The sequence below is a fragment of the Eschrichtius robustus genome, chromosome 1, assembly GCF_028021215.1.
Source record: "Eschrichtius robustus isolate mEscRob2 chromosome 1, mEscRob2.pri, whole genome shotgun sequence".
In the NCBI taxonomy this organism is placed as follows: domain Eukaryota; kingdom Metazoa; phylum Chordata; class Mammalia; order Artiodactyla; family Eschrichtiidae; genus Eschrichtius; species Eschrichtius robustus.
The window spans coordinates 54,665,582-54,685,330 of NC_090824.1; the positions used below are offsets into that span (position 1 = coordinate 54,665,582).

Consider the following 19,749-nt stretch of genomic DNA (forward strand, 5'->3'; position numbering starts at 1 on the left):
TCGCACAGAGACGAAGACCCAGCACAGCCATAAATAAATAAATAAATAAAAATAAATTAAAAAAAAAAAGACAAACAGCAGAAGAGGAGGAAATATTTGTAAATCTTATATCTGATTAGTAGTTAATATACAGAATAAAGAACTCCCATAACTGAACACTCAATTAAAAAATAAAAAAACGACTTAAATAGACATTTCTCCAAGGATGATAAACAAATGGCCAACAAGCACATGAAAAGATGCTCAACATCACTAATTATCACAGAAATACAAATCAAATTCACAGTGAGATATCACGTCAACACCGATTAGGATGGCTACTATCAAAAAAACCCAGAAAATAACAAGTTTTGTCAAGGATGAGGTGAAACTGGAACCTCTGTGCACTAACTGTGGGATTATAAAATGGCACAGAAAATCAAATGGAGTTTCCTCAAAATATTAAAAATAGAGCTACCATATAATCCAAAAATCCCAGGGACTTCCCTGGTGGTCCAGTGGTTAAGACGCTGCACTTCCACTGGAGGGGGCGCGGGTTTGATCCCTGGTCGGGGCGGGGGGGTGGGGTGGAGACTAAGATCCTACATGCTGCGCAGCATGGCAAAAAAAAAAAAAAAAGATTAAGGTAAATTTTATGTGTTTTTACCACAATAAAACTTTTTTTTTTTAAAGGAAGAAGACAGCTAAGCTATAACTAAATTAGAAAGACAAAATACAAGAGACTAGGAATTAGAATTTCCAGATCTTTCTTTCACCATAAGAAGACAAAGTATAGTGTCGTAAATATAGAAAGAACAAAGGGGTAGAGGAGGGTGAGTCCTACTTCTCTCCCTTAATAGCATGAGATTCTAGGTCAGTCTTACTTTTCCCACTTCCAAATAAGACTAGCAATACTTGTATTATCTGCTTCACAGGGCTATTGAAATCTTCGGATGAGATAAAAGCATGTGAAAGTCTTAAAAACTATAAATTCACATAAATGAAGATACCACTGCAAACAATTAATTCCCTGGAAATTATTATCCAAACTTAAGGTGTTATACTTTAAAATTAATAACAAAAATAAAAATGAACTTTACAATGCATTTAGAATTTGTTTTGCAGAGGTTTTAAGAGGAGGAAGAAATAAATCTGTTGACTTTAACTTCAAAAAACTGGTAATCAACACAGCAATTATCTGAAGGCATTTATTTCTTGACTTTTCCATTTTAGATCTTTTTTGCTATTAGAGAAGATACGGGTTTAGTTATTATACATGCACAGCTTTCCTCTCATGTGCTCCCAATACAGTTATATCAGGTTGGGCTTAAATCAATATTCAAGTTTACATTATTATGACCAGGTAAACATTTTTTTCAAGCTATCTTGTACACTACAATTACATTTGCTTGCTTCTCTTTCTTTAAATCTTTCCTCATTTTCATATGTTTCGTTGCCTTTGAAAAATGACCCCACATCCTTGGGGTCTCATAAAGGTCCTTCAAAAACAATTGTCACTCATACTTATCAATTCTATTTTCCCTTCCAGAGCCATCCTTTCTGAAACCATCTAATCTTCTGCAACAATTTAGACTGGCTTGTCCTGTCTAGGTTTGTCTCTTCATTTCGATCCAAGGAATTCCTTTCACTTGTCCCCTTGGTTGAATCTCATTTATAATAAAATCTTTTTCTTTGTTGACTTACTTAAGTAAGGCAACAAGCATTCTGGGAACAAAGAAGACAAACAGGGCTGATGATTTCACCATTCAATATATAAACTTTCATTCAACTTCCCATTTTCGCTAAGACCCTTCACCCCTGCCCCACCTCCCACCAGCTGTGCCAACTTCTCTGCTTTCGTCCTCTTCAAATAACGAACATCCAGTTTTCTGCTGGCTATGCTAGATGGAGAAGGAAAATCTAGGGTCTAAACTACTCTAGACTTTTAACAAATCTTACAATTTTTTTTAAAAATTATTTATTTATTTATTTTATTTATGGCTGGGTTGGGTCTTCGTTTCTGTGCGAGGGCTTTCTCTAGTTGTGGCAAGTGGGGACCACTCTTCATCGCGGTGCGCGGGCCTCTCATTATCACGGCCTCTCTTGTTGTGGACCGCAGGCTCCAGACGCGCAGGCTCAGTAATTGTGGCTCACGGGCCTAGTTGCTCCGCGGCATGTGGGATCTTCCCAGACCAGGGCTCGAACCCGTGTCCCCTGCATTGGCAGGCAGACTCCCAACCACTGCACCACCAGGGAAGCCCACAAATCTTACAATTTTTAGTTGCATTCAGCACTGCCATCTTCAGAGGCCCTTGGAACCTGAAATTCCTGAGCCTTTCTGGGATTTTGTGGGAATATCCATCTTGTTTCTTATTAACTTCCCTCTCTGCAGGCACAGAGCTGGACGCAAAAAAATGAAAACCTAAGTTAATCAGTTAAAACTGGTCCATCTGCTTTCTTCCAAAACGCTGAATTCTCATCTGTTGATACCTCCTCTTCTGTTCTTTATCCTTTTGGGTTTATTCTATTTTATTTCTTTTTTACTTTATCTGATTTATATTTTTCACTTATTTTACTGAATTTAGGTATGCAAATTACTCTATGCTGAACCCCTTTTATTTAGTATTTTTAAAAATCTCTAACCAATATCATTTCCTAGTGTAATAATATTCATTCAACAGATATTTAATGAGCTAATTCTGTGTGTCAGACACTACTATTCTAAGCACTGGAAATTTAGCTGTGAACGAAACAAAGTCCCTGCTCTCAAGGAGCCGACATTCCAGTGGGGAGATAGAGACTTTTTTTTATCTAACTACATTTCTAATATGTATGTGGTACCAAGTGCTAAGAACAAAACAAAAGAGAGGATGAGGTAGTAAGAAAGCCAGTCATGCAGCTGTCTGGAGGAAGAAAATTACAGGCAGCAGAAGGAGCAAGTTCTGAGATAAGTAAGTGCCTTGTCTGGCACGTTCACAGAAAAACAGATCAGCAAAAAGGGCAGTATGGCTGGATTTGCTTAAATTTCCTCAATTTGACTTGAGTTCTTTCTAAGATTTGTCTTTACTAAGTATATCACAGTAAACTCCCTCATGTAAATGCCTATTTGTAAAAAGCAATTTCCTTTGGGTTATATTCTCAAAATTCAGTATGTAGCATAAACCTTAAAATTAAGCATAGCTTTGACCTATGTTTAAAAGAAAATATTCTAGAATTTTCTCAAGAAATAATGATGAATCTACAGGCAAATTATTAGAAGTATTAGACTTACAAAGTTATTGGCTAAAAGAGAAATATGTAAGAATAAGTAACATTTCTATCATTGGAAATAATTTTTTAAAGGCCATATGAAAGAATTAATCATGAACAAGCATGTTCTACTGCAGTATTTTTCCTAAGAAAATAACCATTTGTTAGTACACTATGTAGTCCAGCCCATATCACTCCGATGAAAATACTGATTTCTCATATTGACCTAGCTGCCACAACCAACGGTGGGTCAGGCTTTATCCTCCTAGATCTCCATTAATGCCCTATTTCCTTCTTAAAATTCTTTATACCTCCAAGAAGTAAATCTATTATGTTACCAGTCTCCCAATCCCCTCACCTCTTCTATTTTTTATTATTTTTTGAAGTTTCTATTTTATATTGGAGTATAGTTGATTTACAACGTGTATGTTAGTTTCAGATGTACAGCAGAGTGATTTAGTTATATATATACATACATCTATTCTTTTTCAGATTCTTTTCCCATATAGGTTATCACAAAGTATTGAGTAGTTTCCCTGTGGTGTACAGTAGGCCCTGTTGATTATCTATTTTACATATGTAGCATGTATATGTTAACCCCAACCTTCTAATTTATCTCTTCCCCCTCACCTTTCCCCTTTGGTAACCGAAAGTTTGTTTTCTATGTCTGTGAGTCTATTTCTACTTTGTAAATAAGTTCATTTGTATCATTTTTTAGATTCCATATATAAGACATATCATATGATATTTGTTTTTCTCTGTCTGACTTAACTTCACTTAGTATGATAATCTCTAGGTCTAGGCATGTTGCTGCAAATGGCATTATTTCATTCTTTTTTATGGCTGAGTAATATTCCACTGATATGTACCACATCTTCTTTAACCATTCCTCTGTCCATGGACATTTAGGTTACTTCCATGTGTTGGCTATTGTAAATAGTGCCGCAATGAACACTGGGGTGCATGTATCTTTTCAAATTATGGTCTTCTCCAGATACATGCCCAGGAGTGCTTTTGCTGGATCATATGGCAGCTCTATTTGTAGTTTTTTAAGGCACCTCCATACTGCTCTCCATAGTGGCTGTACCAATTTACATTCCCACCAACAGAGTAGGACAGTTCCCTTTTCTCCACACCCTCTCCAGCATTTATTGTCTGTAGACTTTTTGATGATGGCCATTCTGACCAGTGTTGAGGTGATACCTCACTGTAGTTTTGATTTGCATTTCTCTAATAATTAGAAATGTTGAGCATCCTTTCACGTGCTTTTTGGCCACCTGTATGTCTTCTTTGGAGAAAAGATCTTCTGCCCATTTTTTGACTGGGTTGTTTGTTTTTCTAATATTGAGCTGCATGAGCTGTTTGTATATTTTGGAGATTAATACCTTGTTGGTCACATTGTTTGCAAATATTTTCTCCCATTCTGTGGGCTGTCTTTGCATTTTATTTACGGTTTCCTTTGCTGTGCAAAAGCTTTTAAGTTTAATTAGGTCCCAATTGTTTATTTTTGTTTTTATTTTCCTTATTTTAGGAGGTGGATCCAAAAAGATATTGCTGCAATTCATCCTGAAAAGTGTTGTTCTGCCTATGTTTTCCTCTAAGAGTTTTCCCTCACCTCTTGTATAATCTTCCCTCCCTTTTGCTCTCAAAGTATTTGTCCTGTACCCCTATTATAGCACTCCTATAAAAGTTGAAATACATAACCATCATGTGTCTTTTGCTCTCTAAGTATTTGTTCTGCACCTCTATTATAGCACTCTCATAACAGCTACATTATTTGTCCTCCTCCTTACCTTGGTCACAATGGATGAAGTATCTCTGCTGCTACAAAAGGTCAAACCCTGAACTCATGACTTGGATCACTTCTCCCACCCATCTTCTCAAGAATGTTGCTTCTTGGGCTTCCCCGGTGGCGCAGTGGTTGAGAATCCGCCTGCCAATGCAGGGGACACGGGTTTGATCCCTGGTCCGGGAAGATCCCACAAGCTCGTGTGCCACAACTACTGAGCCTGTGCTCTAGAGCCCGTGAGCCACAACTACTGAGCCCGCGTGCCGCAACTACTGAAGCCCGCACGCCTAGAGCCCGTGCTCCACAATGAGAGAAGCCACTGCAATGAGAAAGCCCGTGCACCGCAACAAAGAGTAGCCCCCGCTCGCCGCAACTAGAGAAAGCCCGCGCGCAGCAACGAAAACCCAACACAGCCAAAAATAAATTAATTAATTAATTAAAAAAAAAAAAAAAAGAATATTGCTTCTTAAATTATCTTCACTCTCTCCTTATCAGTTTCTCTCAGTGTATATTACTTCCATTAGCCTTCAAACATGTAAAAATATCTCTCATCTTTTATATAATAATTTATAATATACATACTATAATTTAGCTTATAAACAACCAAAGGGCAATCATAAGCTATGTTAAGGATTTGGATTTTGTTCCAAGTACAACGGGAAGACAATGAAGTCGTCTACTTCTACACCCTCCATTTACTCGTAAATTTGGATTCTTCTTTATCACTACTCTGAAATTCCCCCAAGATCACAATTTCCTTGTTTATAAATCCAACTGGACATGTTCTGATTCATCTTTCTGATCTACTCTTCACGGCATCCAACAGTAATGAGGACTTCCTCCCTGAAAGGCTCTCTCTTCTTGCCCTTTACTGACATATCACAGTCACCTAGTTTTGTTGTGTTTTCCAGTTCAGCTCATTTCAGCTTCAAGGTCTTAGTGTATGCAGTTTCTTCTACCTGGAATGTTCTCCCACCCCTGTACCTCACCCCCACACTCCCACTCAGAGCTTTCAACCTAACTGAAGCCCACTCATTAATCTGGGCACATTTAAACATCCCTTTCAGAAAAGTATTCCCATACCCCCCAAATGAGTTAGGTTCCCCCAATGATGCTTCCATAGCATCCTTTTTCCCCATAGCACACATCACATTTGTGATACTCATTCAATGTCTATCTTCCCTTGTCTCAAATTCCCTGAGAATAAGACCCAGGTCTACAAATACGTAGAGATACACGCAGGCCTAGTACGCACTTAATTCATTGTATAATAAACAAAAAGCATCACAGGCCTTACCCTCCACCCAGAGTCCTAGTTTATTACTTTCATAATCAATTGGAGAGTTGTATAATAAAGTGCTTGGGCTTTAGAGCCTGATAGAACTGAATTAAAGATCTGGCCCAGTTTCTCATTAGGGAACTTTGAGCAAGTTACTTAACCTCTCTAAACCTCATCCACAAATAATCACACATACCTTGCTATAAAGATTAACTATCCTCTTCTTTTATACTGCTACTGTTACAATATAAATAATTATTCTCTCCCCTCTTGAATAATGTTTTTCAAACATTATTCAGAATGCTTCAGACCAGCTTATTTTTTTTTTTAAAGGAAAAATACAGAGTAGAAAAAATACATCAGAGTGCAATGCACACGTTAAGGGCATACTGTTGAAATACACACAGAATTCAACTATTGGATTATTGGATTGAAATGTTACATGTACATCCTATTATGGGTTGCAGTCAAAAAATCTGAAAAACATTGCTACACTATTGCTACAGATAAATTAATATTATTAGAATATTAAATTCAGTGAGAACAGGGCCCTTGGTTTTGTTCACTACTATGTCCCTAGAACCTAAAATAGTGTCTAGTATAAAACAGCACAATAAATATTTGTTGAAAGACTTGAATGCTGTATCTGGTCCCAATTTAACTTTTCTAACGTATTAATCCTACAGTATTCCTTACTGTCATTTACAGAGGCCAACACATTCTCTTGCCTGAGCCTGGGCTCATGCTATTCTCTCAGAATAACAAAAGTTTCCTCCTTTTCTCAATTCACCAAGCCAGCCGATGCCCTTTTACTACTCTGTACTTTCATATATAAAACCATATGAGAGACATAAAGTCCACAAATATAAAAGAAAACATGATATATTAAAAGTGAATATGCAGTACATGAAAAAATACAGTTCTACATTAAGTTCATACAGTTCAAGTTTTAGTTCAGTTATGACATACATCTAACAATTCAGCATGCCATCTTAAAATTTAGAAGCTCTTTTGGAGGATGACTTAAATAACCCATACTCAATTAAAAATGAGAAGTCTGATCTATTACCTTCTTTTCTATCTCTCTATAGGCATTTATGCTGACAGAGGTACTCAAAATCATACCACTGATTATTCTTTTCATAAAGAGGGCAACACATAAAAATCTGAAGTCATCACTAAGGACTGAAAATCAGGAGTTTGAGTACTGCAAATCAACTAGCTCTGCAATCCAGAAGTCACTCTGTGCCTCATCCACACATAAGCCAATCTGAAGACTCAAAGTGTTTAGAAGAAAAGAGGCTATCATAACCACTGGTTTTGGAAACTGTTTTCAGAGGCTGAGCAGAATGTTCACAGATTGACCTTTTTAAAGTTTCCACGTATTAAGCACTTACTATGTTCCAGAAACTGGACTTTATTTACATAAATGTTTCTATCATCTTTGGTCTTTGAAAAAAAAAAAAAACACCATTTGGCTGGAACTACTTTCTTCCCCCTTTGGCTACTTTTCAAAAAAAAAATTAAAATCCTATGTTTTATGCAGAATTATTTGTTAGCATACCACAGAAGTTTCTGTTCTTTCTCTCTCTTCTTTTTTTTAGGTTATTACAAAATATTGAATGCAGTTCCCTGTGCTATACAGTAGGACCTTGTTTATCTATTTTATACATAGTAATTTGTATCTACTAATCTTTCTCTTGAAAAAAAGCCACACACACACTTTTTATCTTTCCTGTATTCAACTACAAGTAAGCAAGTAAAAACACTACCAAATATTCTGACACTAAAAAAATTCTGCTTTTCAATTCTCACTTCAAATATCTCTCACCACCTACTAATTAGCCATCTTTGGTAACCCCTAATTATTCCAGAGTTCACAATCTTAAAAACTTGTCTTCTTTAGTACAACTCCTTTCTTCACTTTATCCCTACCAGAGGCTGAAGAGTGGAAAATTCCAACTTTTGCAATTTTAGAATGAGGTTATAAAGGGGGGGTGGGGAGGGACACCTGACAGTAGTTGCTTGTTTTTTTCAATCCACTTAAGCTCTCCAAGCCAAAAACACTTAAGTTCCAACATGAGTTTCATATTTCCCTGTATGAAACTTGCTTTCTTAGGTTTCAACCTTTGCAACTGTAAAAAGAAAAGTGTTACGTATTTCTAAACAAGGATCAGTTGCCAAATAACCTGATGTCCTCAAAGAAAAGGCAACATGAATATTAAACTAAAATTTTAGTAGGCATAAATACAGTACATAATATGGTACTTAATAACACATTAAGAGCAGTACTACTAATTAACTTAAAGATGTGATTTTTGGAACGAGAAAAATACCAGTGTTGGTCTCTGGCTACAGAAGGTAAACATTATTCTTTAATGTTTGGTTTTTCTGCTTCTACCCTATCCTGCCAAAAGCTTTAGCTGATCTTTGGGGTGCTGTGACTCAGGGTCCCAGAGTGTGCCTTTGGTTAGAAGGCGAAACGCGCCCTACAAGGCGCCTAAAAGTTTAACACAATTTGTATTATATTCTCCCAATCCTCTGGGTCCCTTCCACTTCCAGTCGTCCCAGCCACAGTGATTCCGAACTCTCGGGAAAGCATGGGCTTCAGACTTACCCCCAAACCTCTTCCTAAATCAAAGTGGAGGCCCACATTTCCCCTCCCGTCCTGAAGCACCGGCAGAGAAACGTGTGGTCTAAGAAAAGAAACCTCGCACCGCTCCACCCAACAGGTGGGAAGGAGAAGGGATGGACAGCTGGGCCCCGAGGCCAAGGCAGGCCTCAAACAGGGCGGGAGAGGGAGGCCGCAGCCTCAGCGCGGCCTGAAACAAGGCAGGCCCCTTGCTGCCCCGCGTACCACCCCCTCCGGCCAATTCCAAGGCGCCCGCCCCAGCTGACCTGACGATGGATGCCACTCAATGCCATGAGCCGCAATCTGGGCCAACCGAGCCGAAGAGGGCACTTCCACCGTCTCTGTCCCCACAGACACCACTGCAGACGCCACCAGAGCCACAGCCGCCTAGTCGAGAGTGCGGCGCGCATGCGTCGGTGTCCCCGGAGGCGAGGAAGTCACGTGGTTGCGCAGCGCGCAGGCCTCGCCCTCCGCGGGATCGGCGGGGGCCGGTCCTGCCCGGCCACGCCTTGCCCAGCCCAGCCCCACCTCGCCCAGCCCCGCCCCCTTCCCCGCCCCGCCGCCACGGAGGGCGGGGCCGCTGCTCCAACCCAGTTTTTCCTCCTCTGCGGGGACTTGCAGAGCAGGAAGAGAGTGTTCAGCGCCTTCCACACCCCTGATTTTTAACACAGACAGCGCCCCGCCCAGTCAAAGAAGAATACTGTTGCTATTTTTGGGCAAACAACTGCCTAGGCTGCACGCCTCTACCTAAAAATGGTCAGAAATTCCGCCTTAAACTCCTAAATCTCACGATGGTTTGGACTCTGGGTCCACCCAGGTTTTCTGAAGGTGAAACAATAGTGGAGTTAGGGGCTTGAGGAACTGATTATTAAAGGGATATGTAAAATTATTCCCTGGACAAATGAAGGCTGCATTATTTTGACAATCTTAGCAGTACTCTTCAGCTGTACTCCCATCCTCAGTTTAAAAAAAAAAACTTTTTTTTTTTCTTTTCAAATCTGGCCTCTCTCCTGTTTATATTTCGAGGTTCCTGAATTCACCAACCATTTACTAAGGCAATCGCTTGTTCAAGATTCAATAGTATCACAACTGGGCTGCAATTTCCTCCTCTGGAATCTGTCTGCTTCCAGAAATATTTCTCTGCAAGATGATGTTTTCTATTACCCTGTTAATCATAAATCCCCTCAACAGCCCCTTTGCTTCCAAATATCAAAACCAGTCTTATCTTTCACTTACATCAAACTTCATCTAGTTGCAGCTTTCCCTTTCCATTGCCTCTTCTACTCTTCAAGCTAACGTTTTTGAATTCTCTGACAGTGCAGCCATGCTTTTTACTGGTGTAACCAGTGACGTTTATGTTCACTATGGGAAGGAGCAGTTAAGGGTCTCTGATATATTGGGAAGGCATGCAGACTTTGCCACAAACACTGTCATTCAGTGGCTCTGAGTGCCACAGCTTTCACTCCTCTCCTGGTTCTTTTCAAACTTTCCTAAAGTAGTTTCAAATTCTTCATCAGTAAATAAGATTATCTTTGAGATTCTCATCTCCTCTAAGAGCCATTTTCTAAAACTCTACCTGCTTCTTCAGCTTTATTCACTGCAGATTCATTGTTTCCCTTTATCTGGTTTTCTACATCTTAACCTTTCAAACCAGTGCTATTGCTTTCACGGTCCTGCTTAAAAACCTTCACTGGTTTCCCCCAATGCTTTTAAGAAAAACCTAAACATTTTAGCATTGAAAATATAGTCCTTCGTAATAACACCAGCCCTCTTACTGGTTTCTGCCTTCCCATAAATTTACAAAACCCACTGTTCCCTTTTAAGTGTCTATGTCCCTTTTATGTGTCTCGACCTTTCAGTGTGTTTTCCTGTCTACAGTGCTTGCTCTCCTCACAGGTGAAAACTTAATTTTTTTTTTTTTTTACTTGATGTAGCTTTAGTTGACTTTAAAAGAAATTGTATGTCACAATTATAAGCTTTGGGAAGAAAAAAAAGATATTATACCAAATAGTGCAGTTTACAGGGTGGCAAGTTCTGGAATATAGTATTTAAAGTCAGGTAATTCAGAAACAGAACAAAAAGTTGGGACAGATGGGAAAAGGTGTTGTTTATTAATGTAATGGATTTCTTCCATTTGCCTCTCCAAATCAACTGTCCACCCTTCTCTATCTTGACCTTTGCTCCCTGGTTTCTGGTTGGGTCTGGCCAACACGGTCCTAGAAGAACAGAAGGGAGGAGTGAGGTCAGAGTATTTATTCCCCTAGCTCCTTCCATGCGGTCGCCGTATCACTTTCTTCTTCCAGATTCCAGGTTTCCCTAAACTATTGTAAATAGTCCCTTATTAACCACTTCTCAAATTACCCTGATGTTGATAAGCCATGTATTTCCTTCTGGGACTGTGACTGATAAAAGAGCAAAAAATTTCTTATACCCAGTGTTAGTCACAGCTTCTTTCTGGGCTATTCAGTAAAGATTCCTGTTTATTCTGTTCAAAATGTAGCATGCAATGAAAAAGCTCATAAAACACCACATGGCTCATTTAATTTACAGAACATATTTTCTCTAGGGAATGCTATTTGTTCATTTACATCATAAATAAATCCATCATTGAATAGTGGTGGCTTTTGTATTAGTTCAAAACATTTAGACTCCTGTATTTAATGTTCTTTCTTACTGGTTAAAGCAAATAAAATTGTGGCTCTAGGAGATTTAAATCCAAACACAATATGGATATTGTCCCTCTCTACTATTACATGATCTGTGAGATTTAGTTCAAATGGTATCGCCTCAGTTCAGTCTTCCTGAGAGTTATTTGGATCCTACAATGCTCCAATTTCTGAATAATTTATTTTTTATTTTATTATTTATTTTGGCTGCACTGGGTCTTCTTTGCGCCATGCGGGATCGTTTAGTTGCGGTATGTGGGCTTCTTAGTTGCAGCATGCATGTGGGATCTAGTTCCCTGACCAAGGATTGAACCCAGGCCCCCTGCATTGGGAGCCGAGAGTCTTACCCACTGGACCACCAGGGTAGTCCCCTGAATAATTTATTAAATTGTTAATCTGTGTAATGGTTTCCCAGCTGTAGAAATGTCAAAATGAAAGAAAGAGGGAGATTTGCATTTTAATTTCCCCCACCCCAGCCCCAATTTCCCTATTCCAAGCCTTTTTGTTCTCTTGTCACAGGGCTATGAAACTGTATCTGTAATTGGTCATGACTTCCTATAGCAGGTCCTAGGGGATAAAAATCCAAATCCTTACGTTTACCATTTTGTTCTTGTTCTTACGTCTGCTTTTATCTGGAACCTCTCTGTCCTGCTCACTGTGACACATGGAAGCTTGACTTCTTTCATCTTCTTAGTTCCTGATCTTTGCAGGTACTTAGAATGTGCTTTTCCTTTCTTTTCTCATTGTCGAATAACTCAATCTTCAGAACTTATTTGAAATGTTGCTTCCTTAAAGATATCTTCTCTGATCCCACAAGCCTGGGTTATGATACTGTTATTTTGCCCATTAAAAATCATGATACCTACATTTTCATTATGGATTGTATCTTTTACTAGACATGGAGAGTTGGATATAGTATGTTGCAAAATTGAAGTAAGGCTGTGTGTTATGTTATAAGTTAAGGACTAGGAAATTTCTACATTCTTCACAAATAATGCTGCAAAAAGAGAATAATGTGAATGCAAGAAGAGGATAGGGGTTATTCTTTCAGGGTGATTGAATTTTCAGGCTTTAATAGCTAAATCAACTGGGGTACCATGAACAGCTTGTGAAAGAGATTGCTGATATTTGCAAATATATATTGTGTGTGTATGTGTATTGCTGTTTAGCTACTGTTTATGTATTCCATGTATATTCATACATACTACTCTTTTTTTTTTTTCTTTATTTTTGGCTGTGTTGGATCTTCGTTGCTGCATGTGGGCTCTCTCTAGTTGCAGCAAGCGGGGGCTAGTCTTCATTGCTGCACACAGGCTCTCTCTAGTTGCAGTAAGCAGGGGCTACTCTTCGTTGCAGTGAATGGGCTTCTCATTGCGGTGGCTTCTCTTGTTGCAGAGCACGGGCTCTAGGCGTGCGGGCTTCAGTAGTTGTGGCACGTGGTCTTAGTAGTTGTGGCTCTCGGGCTCTAGAGCACAGGCTCAGTAGTTGTGGCACATGGGCTTAGTTGCTCTGCGGCATGTGGGATCTTCCCGGACCAGGGCTCGAACCCGTGTCCCCTGCATTGGCTGGCAGATTCTTAACCACCAGGGAAGCCCCATACTACTCTTTTAAGTATATTCATATTGCTGTGTTAGGTATATATTTTGCTTTTTAAAGTTTTTTTTTTTTTCTTCAGGTATCAGGTAATAATGTGCCCAACTCCAGGAGTTGAATCATAATCAATACAAACCAATTGTGGTAATCCCATTCCAATGAATGATTTTGCCAATGAATGATTGAGGGATAGAAGGGGTGACCCAGTTCTTGTCAACGAGACATAAAGAGAAATTGGCTGTTTCTATGGGTGAAGGAGAGAGAAACTAGTTCTAGACATTATTTGAGCCCTGAATCAAGCCAGCTTTGAAGCCAGAGACATTGACTTCTGTTATAAACATCAATAAAAAAATTTTCCTTTTTGCTCATGCCAGTTGGGTTTTTTTTTCCTTTTCTCTTTCTTCTCTTCCCTTCCCTCCTTCCTCCTTCCTTTCTTTTTATCCTCTTGGACATAGATTTAATAAATGTAGAGCTGTAATTTAAATTCAGAACTCTGCCGGGAATCCCCTGGCGGTCCAGTGGTTAGCACTCTGTGCTTTCACTGCCGATGGCCCAGTTCGATCCCTAGTCGAGGAACTAAGATCCCACAGGCCTGGCGGTGCTGCCATAAATCAATCAATCAGTAAATCAATCAATCAATAAATTCAGAACTGCCTTCAGAGTCTGTTCTCTCACAGGGGACTGAAAGCATTACATTCCTCTTTTCTCCACCACCTGCTTCTCCTCCAGTGTTCTCCATTTCAGTTAATGGCATCAGCATTCACCAGTCTCTAGTGTGAGAAACTTCTTTAACTTTGACTCCTTTATGTTCCAAATCTAAGTATGTCATCAATTTAGTCAGTCCTGCCATCAGAATACCTTTCAGATCTATTCTTTCAATTCTCACTCCTTCTGTTATACTATTCTTTAGACCTTTACTATCTAGAATCTGGCTCTGAGCCCTGGATAGTAAGTAGATCACTATACTCTTTCCTATTGAAACTTGCTAGAACCTCACAATCTTTTTCAACACATTGAACAGGCAGACCTTATCTATCCATTAGGCTGGGACATCCTATGAAATCCATTTGCCACAGGAGGCCTTTGGATCGGTGTTTCCATCCAACTATCCCTCTTCTACTAGTTAACTTTTAAAATACACCACCTCCACCCTTGAAAACATTGCTCCAGAATAAATTTCAAACGTATATAACATTTTACTCAAGTACTATTTATTCAGCACCCAGTATAGGCCAAGGCACCCAGTATATTCATAGAGGTGAACAAATTCAAGACTGGTCATACCACACCATTGTCTTCATCTTACGTAACAATTGTCTCACACATTCTATGCTCCAGTATTTAAAAAGAAAAAAAAAAAAAAAAGACTATTTGCTAAACCTACAATTCTCTTTGAAATCTGTGTTTATCCCATTGTTGCCCAGAGAAGAGTTTAAGTATGAATTTAGGTACTCTTTTACAGAACACATTATGAGACTTGAATTCATTAATGTTGATATAGTACTTAAATGATTTTGCCTTCGTTTGATGTATTTAACCTCCTAACCAGCAATGAAATAAGTAGGGTTAGCTTATCTTGGCTCTAAAGATTTCTGTAGGGTTTCTGCCCATCTCTCCTCAACTTCATTTGCTGCTGGGAATAAGTTACCTTTGTACAGAATTTGAGGTTTACAAATGCTTTCTTATACATAATCCCATGTTAATTTTGTACCTCACACCAACTGCAGGATATATATGTAAGGTTTAACAAGTAATAGTACACCTGGGTTCCAAATCCATGCTTTCTGAATCGAAGTCTTACGCTCTTTACCTTCACAATTTCTTGCTTCCCTTTCTTCTATCTCTCTTCTAGTCGTATCACTGTCTACCTCCCTTAGCACTTTGATATTCACTACTGTCACTTCTTTGCCATGTTTTCTTCTCTTCACATTACCCTTATTTTCAGATTCGCTTCAGATTACCATATTGTAATTTAAACTTTATTACACAGGCAATACATGTTGCTCATTTCTGAAAAAATAGAAATTGCAGAATAGTGCCCTGAAAATATTAAAATAACTTCTTTACCCACAGATTACCACCATTAACATGTCGGTGCATATAATTCCAGTTCTGTTTTCTCTGTGTGTATATATTTAATAAATAGAGACACTGTATTTTGTAGTCAGGCTTTTTCCCTTTAACACATTGTGAACATGGCCCTGTGATTAAAATGATTAACATTTTTAGTAAATATATGCTATCAATTCCATTGGGTAAATATGCCATTTAAATTTTTTGTTGTTTATTTTTTAGTTGCAGTGCTGGTGGGGTTAGACTTTTATCACTATCACTGCTTGTAAAAAAAAACCAAATTCCTTTATTTCAACTTATTCAAGCCTTCAGCTTTTCTTTAGTTCTTTCCATCAGTGATCAGTTTCCAATTCTTTTTGATTTCTGGGTTGGTAACAGTTCTTGGCAACAGAATGCTAGACTTCTGAGTGCTCAATATCAAGAAGTTACCAATATAGAGAAAAAACTTTTAGGCGTGGGACTCTGTTACATTATGGCTATTTTCTTTATAATAAAAACACACAGATTGTATGAAGTAAAGTTTCCACATTATTAGTAGCGATATGTTTACTGTACTTTTTTCAATGCAAAATTCAAACTATATCTACTGAAAAGAAGGGATGATTAAGCTTTATATAACATAGTGCTCTTCTTTGGCCTTTGAAATTTATGTATTTCAATATATCCAACAATCAATCAATGCAAATTTACTAGGCACATTTGCAATGAAACAAGGGCAGTGGTAAAAATTAATAAAATTTAGAATCTGTAACTATTGTTTCAATAATGAATATCACAAAGGTTGAAGCAAAATTTAATAATGATTTCAGTGTTACAACTGAAGTCAAAAGAATCTAAGCCAGGTGTTGGCAAACTATGCCAGAGGCCTGAGCCAAGAATTTTTTAACATTTTTAAAGGGCTGTAAAAAAACAAAAACAAAAACAAAGAATATGCCAGAATCTGTGGCTTACAAAGCCAAAAATATTTATTTTCTGGTCCTTTACAGAAAATGTTTGCCAACTTTGGACCTAAATTATAGGAACATAATAAAATACATTTAGAAGAAAAGGAATTTTAAAAGTATGTATTTAATTATAAAACAGTGTATTTAAACAGAAAAAGTAGCCACATCTTTACTCTCCTTTCAGATTAGCTTCAAACTTTTTTTTTTTTTTGCTTTTTTCCTCAGAAACTGCAGATAATACAAAGAATCACAATTTAAAAAGTAGCCAAATATCAATACATTAGAAAATTAGTCAGTGACACAGAAGTGAAAAAGAATGAAGGTAGTTCACAATTGTAGTAAAGTGATCTTAGAGTAAACTACAACATAGAATCACAGAATTTTAGAGCAAAATGGAACCTTAAAAATCATCTAGTCCAGGGCTTCCCTGGTGGCGCAGTGGTTGAGAATCTGCCTGCTAATGCAGGGGACACGGGTTCGAGCCCTGGTCTGGGAGGATCCCACATGCCACGGAGCAACTAGGCCCGTGAGCCACTACTACTGAGCCTGCGCGTCTGGAGCCTGTGCGCTTCAACGAGAGAGGCCGCGACAGTGAGAGGCCCGCACACCGCGATGAAGAGTGGCCCCCGCTCGCCGCAACTAGAGAAAGCCCTAGCACAGAAACGAAGACCCAACATAGCAATCAATCAATAAATCAATAAATAAATCTTTAAAAAAAAAAAAATCATCTAGTCCAGTCCTCACATTTTAGAGATGAGAAAATTGAGGCCTAAATCTGGCAAGTGACTTGCCCAAGGTCACAGAGTGAATTTTCTGTAAAGCTAGAACTATAACCCAGGTCTATTGTTAGGTCAATAGAGATAGGTCAATATTGTATCAAGTATAACAAGTGAAAATGATAGGTCAATATCATAACACATATTTTCCCCATTTTAACAAATACGGAGTTGGAAAAATAGGACACCTCTCACACATCTACAGAAATAAATCCTTTTATTTTATAACATTCCTTTTCTTTTTTAAGATGCATACAGTACTTGTTGCCCAAGAATTCTGAGAAAAGCTATAGAAGACCTGGCACTATATTTGAGAATTACACAACTGGGCAGCAAAATAACACCTTTATAAATGTCAGGACATATAGAAATAAAATTTAGTGTTTGCACACAAAAATAGGGAAATTACATTCAACACGTTTTCTTAAACGTGCATTTAAAATGTTTAAATGTTTTCTAAAACTTTGGTCGTCATGCTTTATTATAACTTGTTAAATTTCACAATTATATAGATGATTAAACCCAAATGGTAAGCAAATATATCACATTAACACAGCAGCAAAAGCAAGCTAATACTGCACAATCATATTAGCAGACTGATTTCAGAAATACATGTTTTTCAGAAATAGCACACAAAACTTAGTTTGTGATAACATAGTTCAGTGACTTTTCTTCCACTTCATAAAATAAGGCTGAGTAATGAGACATAGCAAAACATGATTACATAATAAAAAGTATATTTTTAATTAAAAGTCTAATTGTACATATAGGGCAATAAATTTCAGTTTCTATAAAATAGTGCAAATGAGCAGGACTTTTCTCAAAAATATTAAAATTGGATTCATTCCACATGCCTCAGATTTCATGAATATTAGATTATATTATTTTAGATTTTTGTGTGATGGGTGCAAGTGATAGGGTTGATATAGGACAGATGTGTACTCATAAGCTGCAAATAAAAATAGCTATTGACTTAATTTACGGGATGAGAAGTGCAGGCACTGAAAATCTAACTTTAAAAAACTTCCATTTGTCATCATGTAAACAGTTTTGTTCATCATATTTCATCAAAAATTCGTAATTCATTTCAAATTGTCATATCAAGCAATTCTTCTAAACTCTTTTTTATATGTGATGGTTGAGATGAAGCCTGATTTAAGAGATTCTGACCCATCTGTGTAAAAAGTGCTTTTGATAATTTAGCTGTGGCTGTGCGTATATTTCCTCCAGCTCCAGGCAGCGAGCCACTATTTGTCATGTTCCCTAAGAGATGCCATAATACAACCAACACTTTCTGTTCTGTGGCATGGGGCTTCCTTTGATAAAGTTCCGTAACAATATCTGAAACACAAAAATATGGTAAACAGTGAGGTTTAAAAAAAAAAAACAAATTCGAGTTCTGAGAATTAAAAAGCATATAAAATAAACTAAGCTTCTTCCCTATGCCATTTGCCCTGAAATGTTTGGTATCTTAAAAAAAAGTAGGGGGCTTCCCTGGTGGTGCAGTGGTTGAGAGTCTGCCTGCCAATGCAGGGGACACGGGTTCGAGCCCTGGTCTGGGAAGATCCCACATGCCACGGAGCAACTGGGCCCGTGAGCCACAATTACTGAGCCTGCGCGTCTGGAGCCTGTGCTCCGCAACAAGAGAGGCCGCGATGGTGAGAGGCCCGCGCACCGCGATGAAGAGTGGTCCCCACTTGCCGCAACTAGAGAAAGCCCTCGCACAGAAACGAAGACTCAACACAGTCATAAATAAATAAATAAATAAATAAATAAAAGAACGTGAATTTCTAAAAAAAAAAAAAAAAGTAAAGTCAGAAACTTTGCTCCCAAAGATTGGGATCTTCAAGTATTAGAAATCTATATATGACAGGCAAAAGTAGTAAAGACAGAAACCAAACCAAAAATTCATCTCAGTTTTCCAAATGTAGTTAAATCAAGACATATACAGTTTTAACTCATGGACCTTTTATTAAATACATAATTTGAAATAGTAGTTTTCCATCTGCACCAATATTTGATTTTAATGTCTTTTTATTTATCCTGTTTACTTCTACTAACAAGAAGACTAAACACTTACTGGGGAAAAGAGGAATAAAATTCTTTTGAAGAAAATTTTTGGGTAAAAGTCTTAAAAGGTCCCCTTTCGGATCATTATACAATTTATTTCTATTTCTTGGATAATGATATTGAGTTTGGTAGCTATCCTAAAATTGAATTGAAATGTCCATCAGTTTATCCTTAGTCAATAAATCATTTCTTTAGAAATAACAATTTAAACATATTTACCAGCAAGCTTTTCAGTCATATCCTGTTTTGCCTTTCCATTTAAAAACTGGGCTTTGGTGCAAAATGGCTGTAGAAGTAAGTAATTATCTAAACAAAAAGAATAACACAGAGACACATGTTTAAAGAGTTACAAGATCTTATTTATTTTCCATTACATAGCATTGAAAGGAAAAAAAATCCATGCAAGTGAACGCAAATGTGTTAGAAAGATTTAATCTACATAGTTAAACACTTTTTAAAATTCTCTATAAAACCTTAACAGAGTAATATTCTTACAGCAAATGAGAAATAAAAATACCTCACAGGATATTAAAGGAGCTGTCATATGGTATAAAAAAGAGAAAGAACTGCCTATCTCCTAGGCATCTTATTCCAAATGATAGTACATAGGTTTATCAAAAAAAAAAAAAAAGAATTGAAATTTTGGGGATAGTTTTTACCTTTACTGATTTTTTTCAAATCTCTAATTTCATAGTTTCA

At 37.7% G+C, this 19,749-nt stretch overlaps 2 protein-coding genes across 3 annotated transcripts in view; both read right to left on the reverse strand.

The window, feature by feature from the left end:
* The window catches only part of PRPF39 (pre-mRNA processing factor 39), a 36,287-nt gene extending 26,942 nt beyond the window's left edge, over nucleotides 1-9,345 (reverse strand). For both annotated transcript variants that reach the window (XM_068545808.1, XM_068545768.1), the window contains exon 1: nucleotides 9,195-9,345. The gene's annotated coding sequence lies outside the window, so the exon portion shown is untranslated. The remainder of the gene's footprint in view (nucleotides 1-9,194) is intronic.
* Nucleotides 9,346-17,753: 8,408 nt separating this feature from the next.
* The window catches only part of TOGARAM1 (TOG array regulator of axonemal microtubules 1), a 77,885-nt gene continuing 75,889 nt past the window's right edge, over nucleotides 17,754-19,749 (reverse strand). Inside the window, exons 20-21 of the mRNA XM_068545816.1 lie at nucleotides 19,270-19,356; nucleotides 17,754-18,321 (exon numbers count right to left, since the gene is read on the reverse strand). Coding sequence (XP_068401917.1) covers nucleotides 18,068-18,321; nucleotides 19,270-19,356 — 341 coding nt within the window. The 3' untranslated portion in view covers nucleotides 17,754-18,067. The remainder of the gene's footprint in view (nucleotides 18,322-19,269; nucleotides 19,357-19,749) is intronic.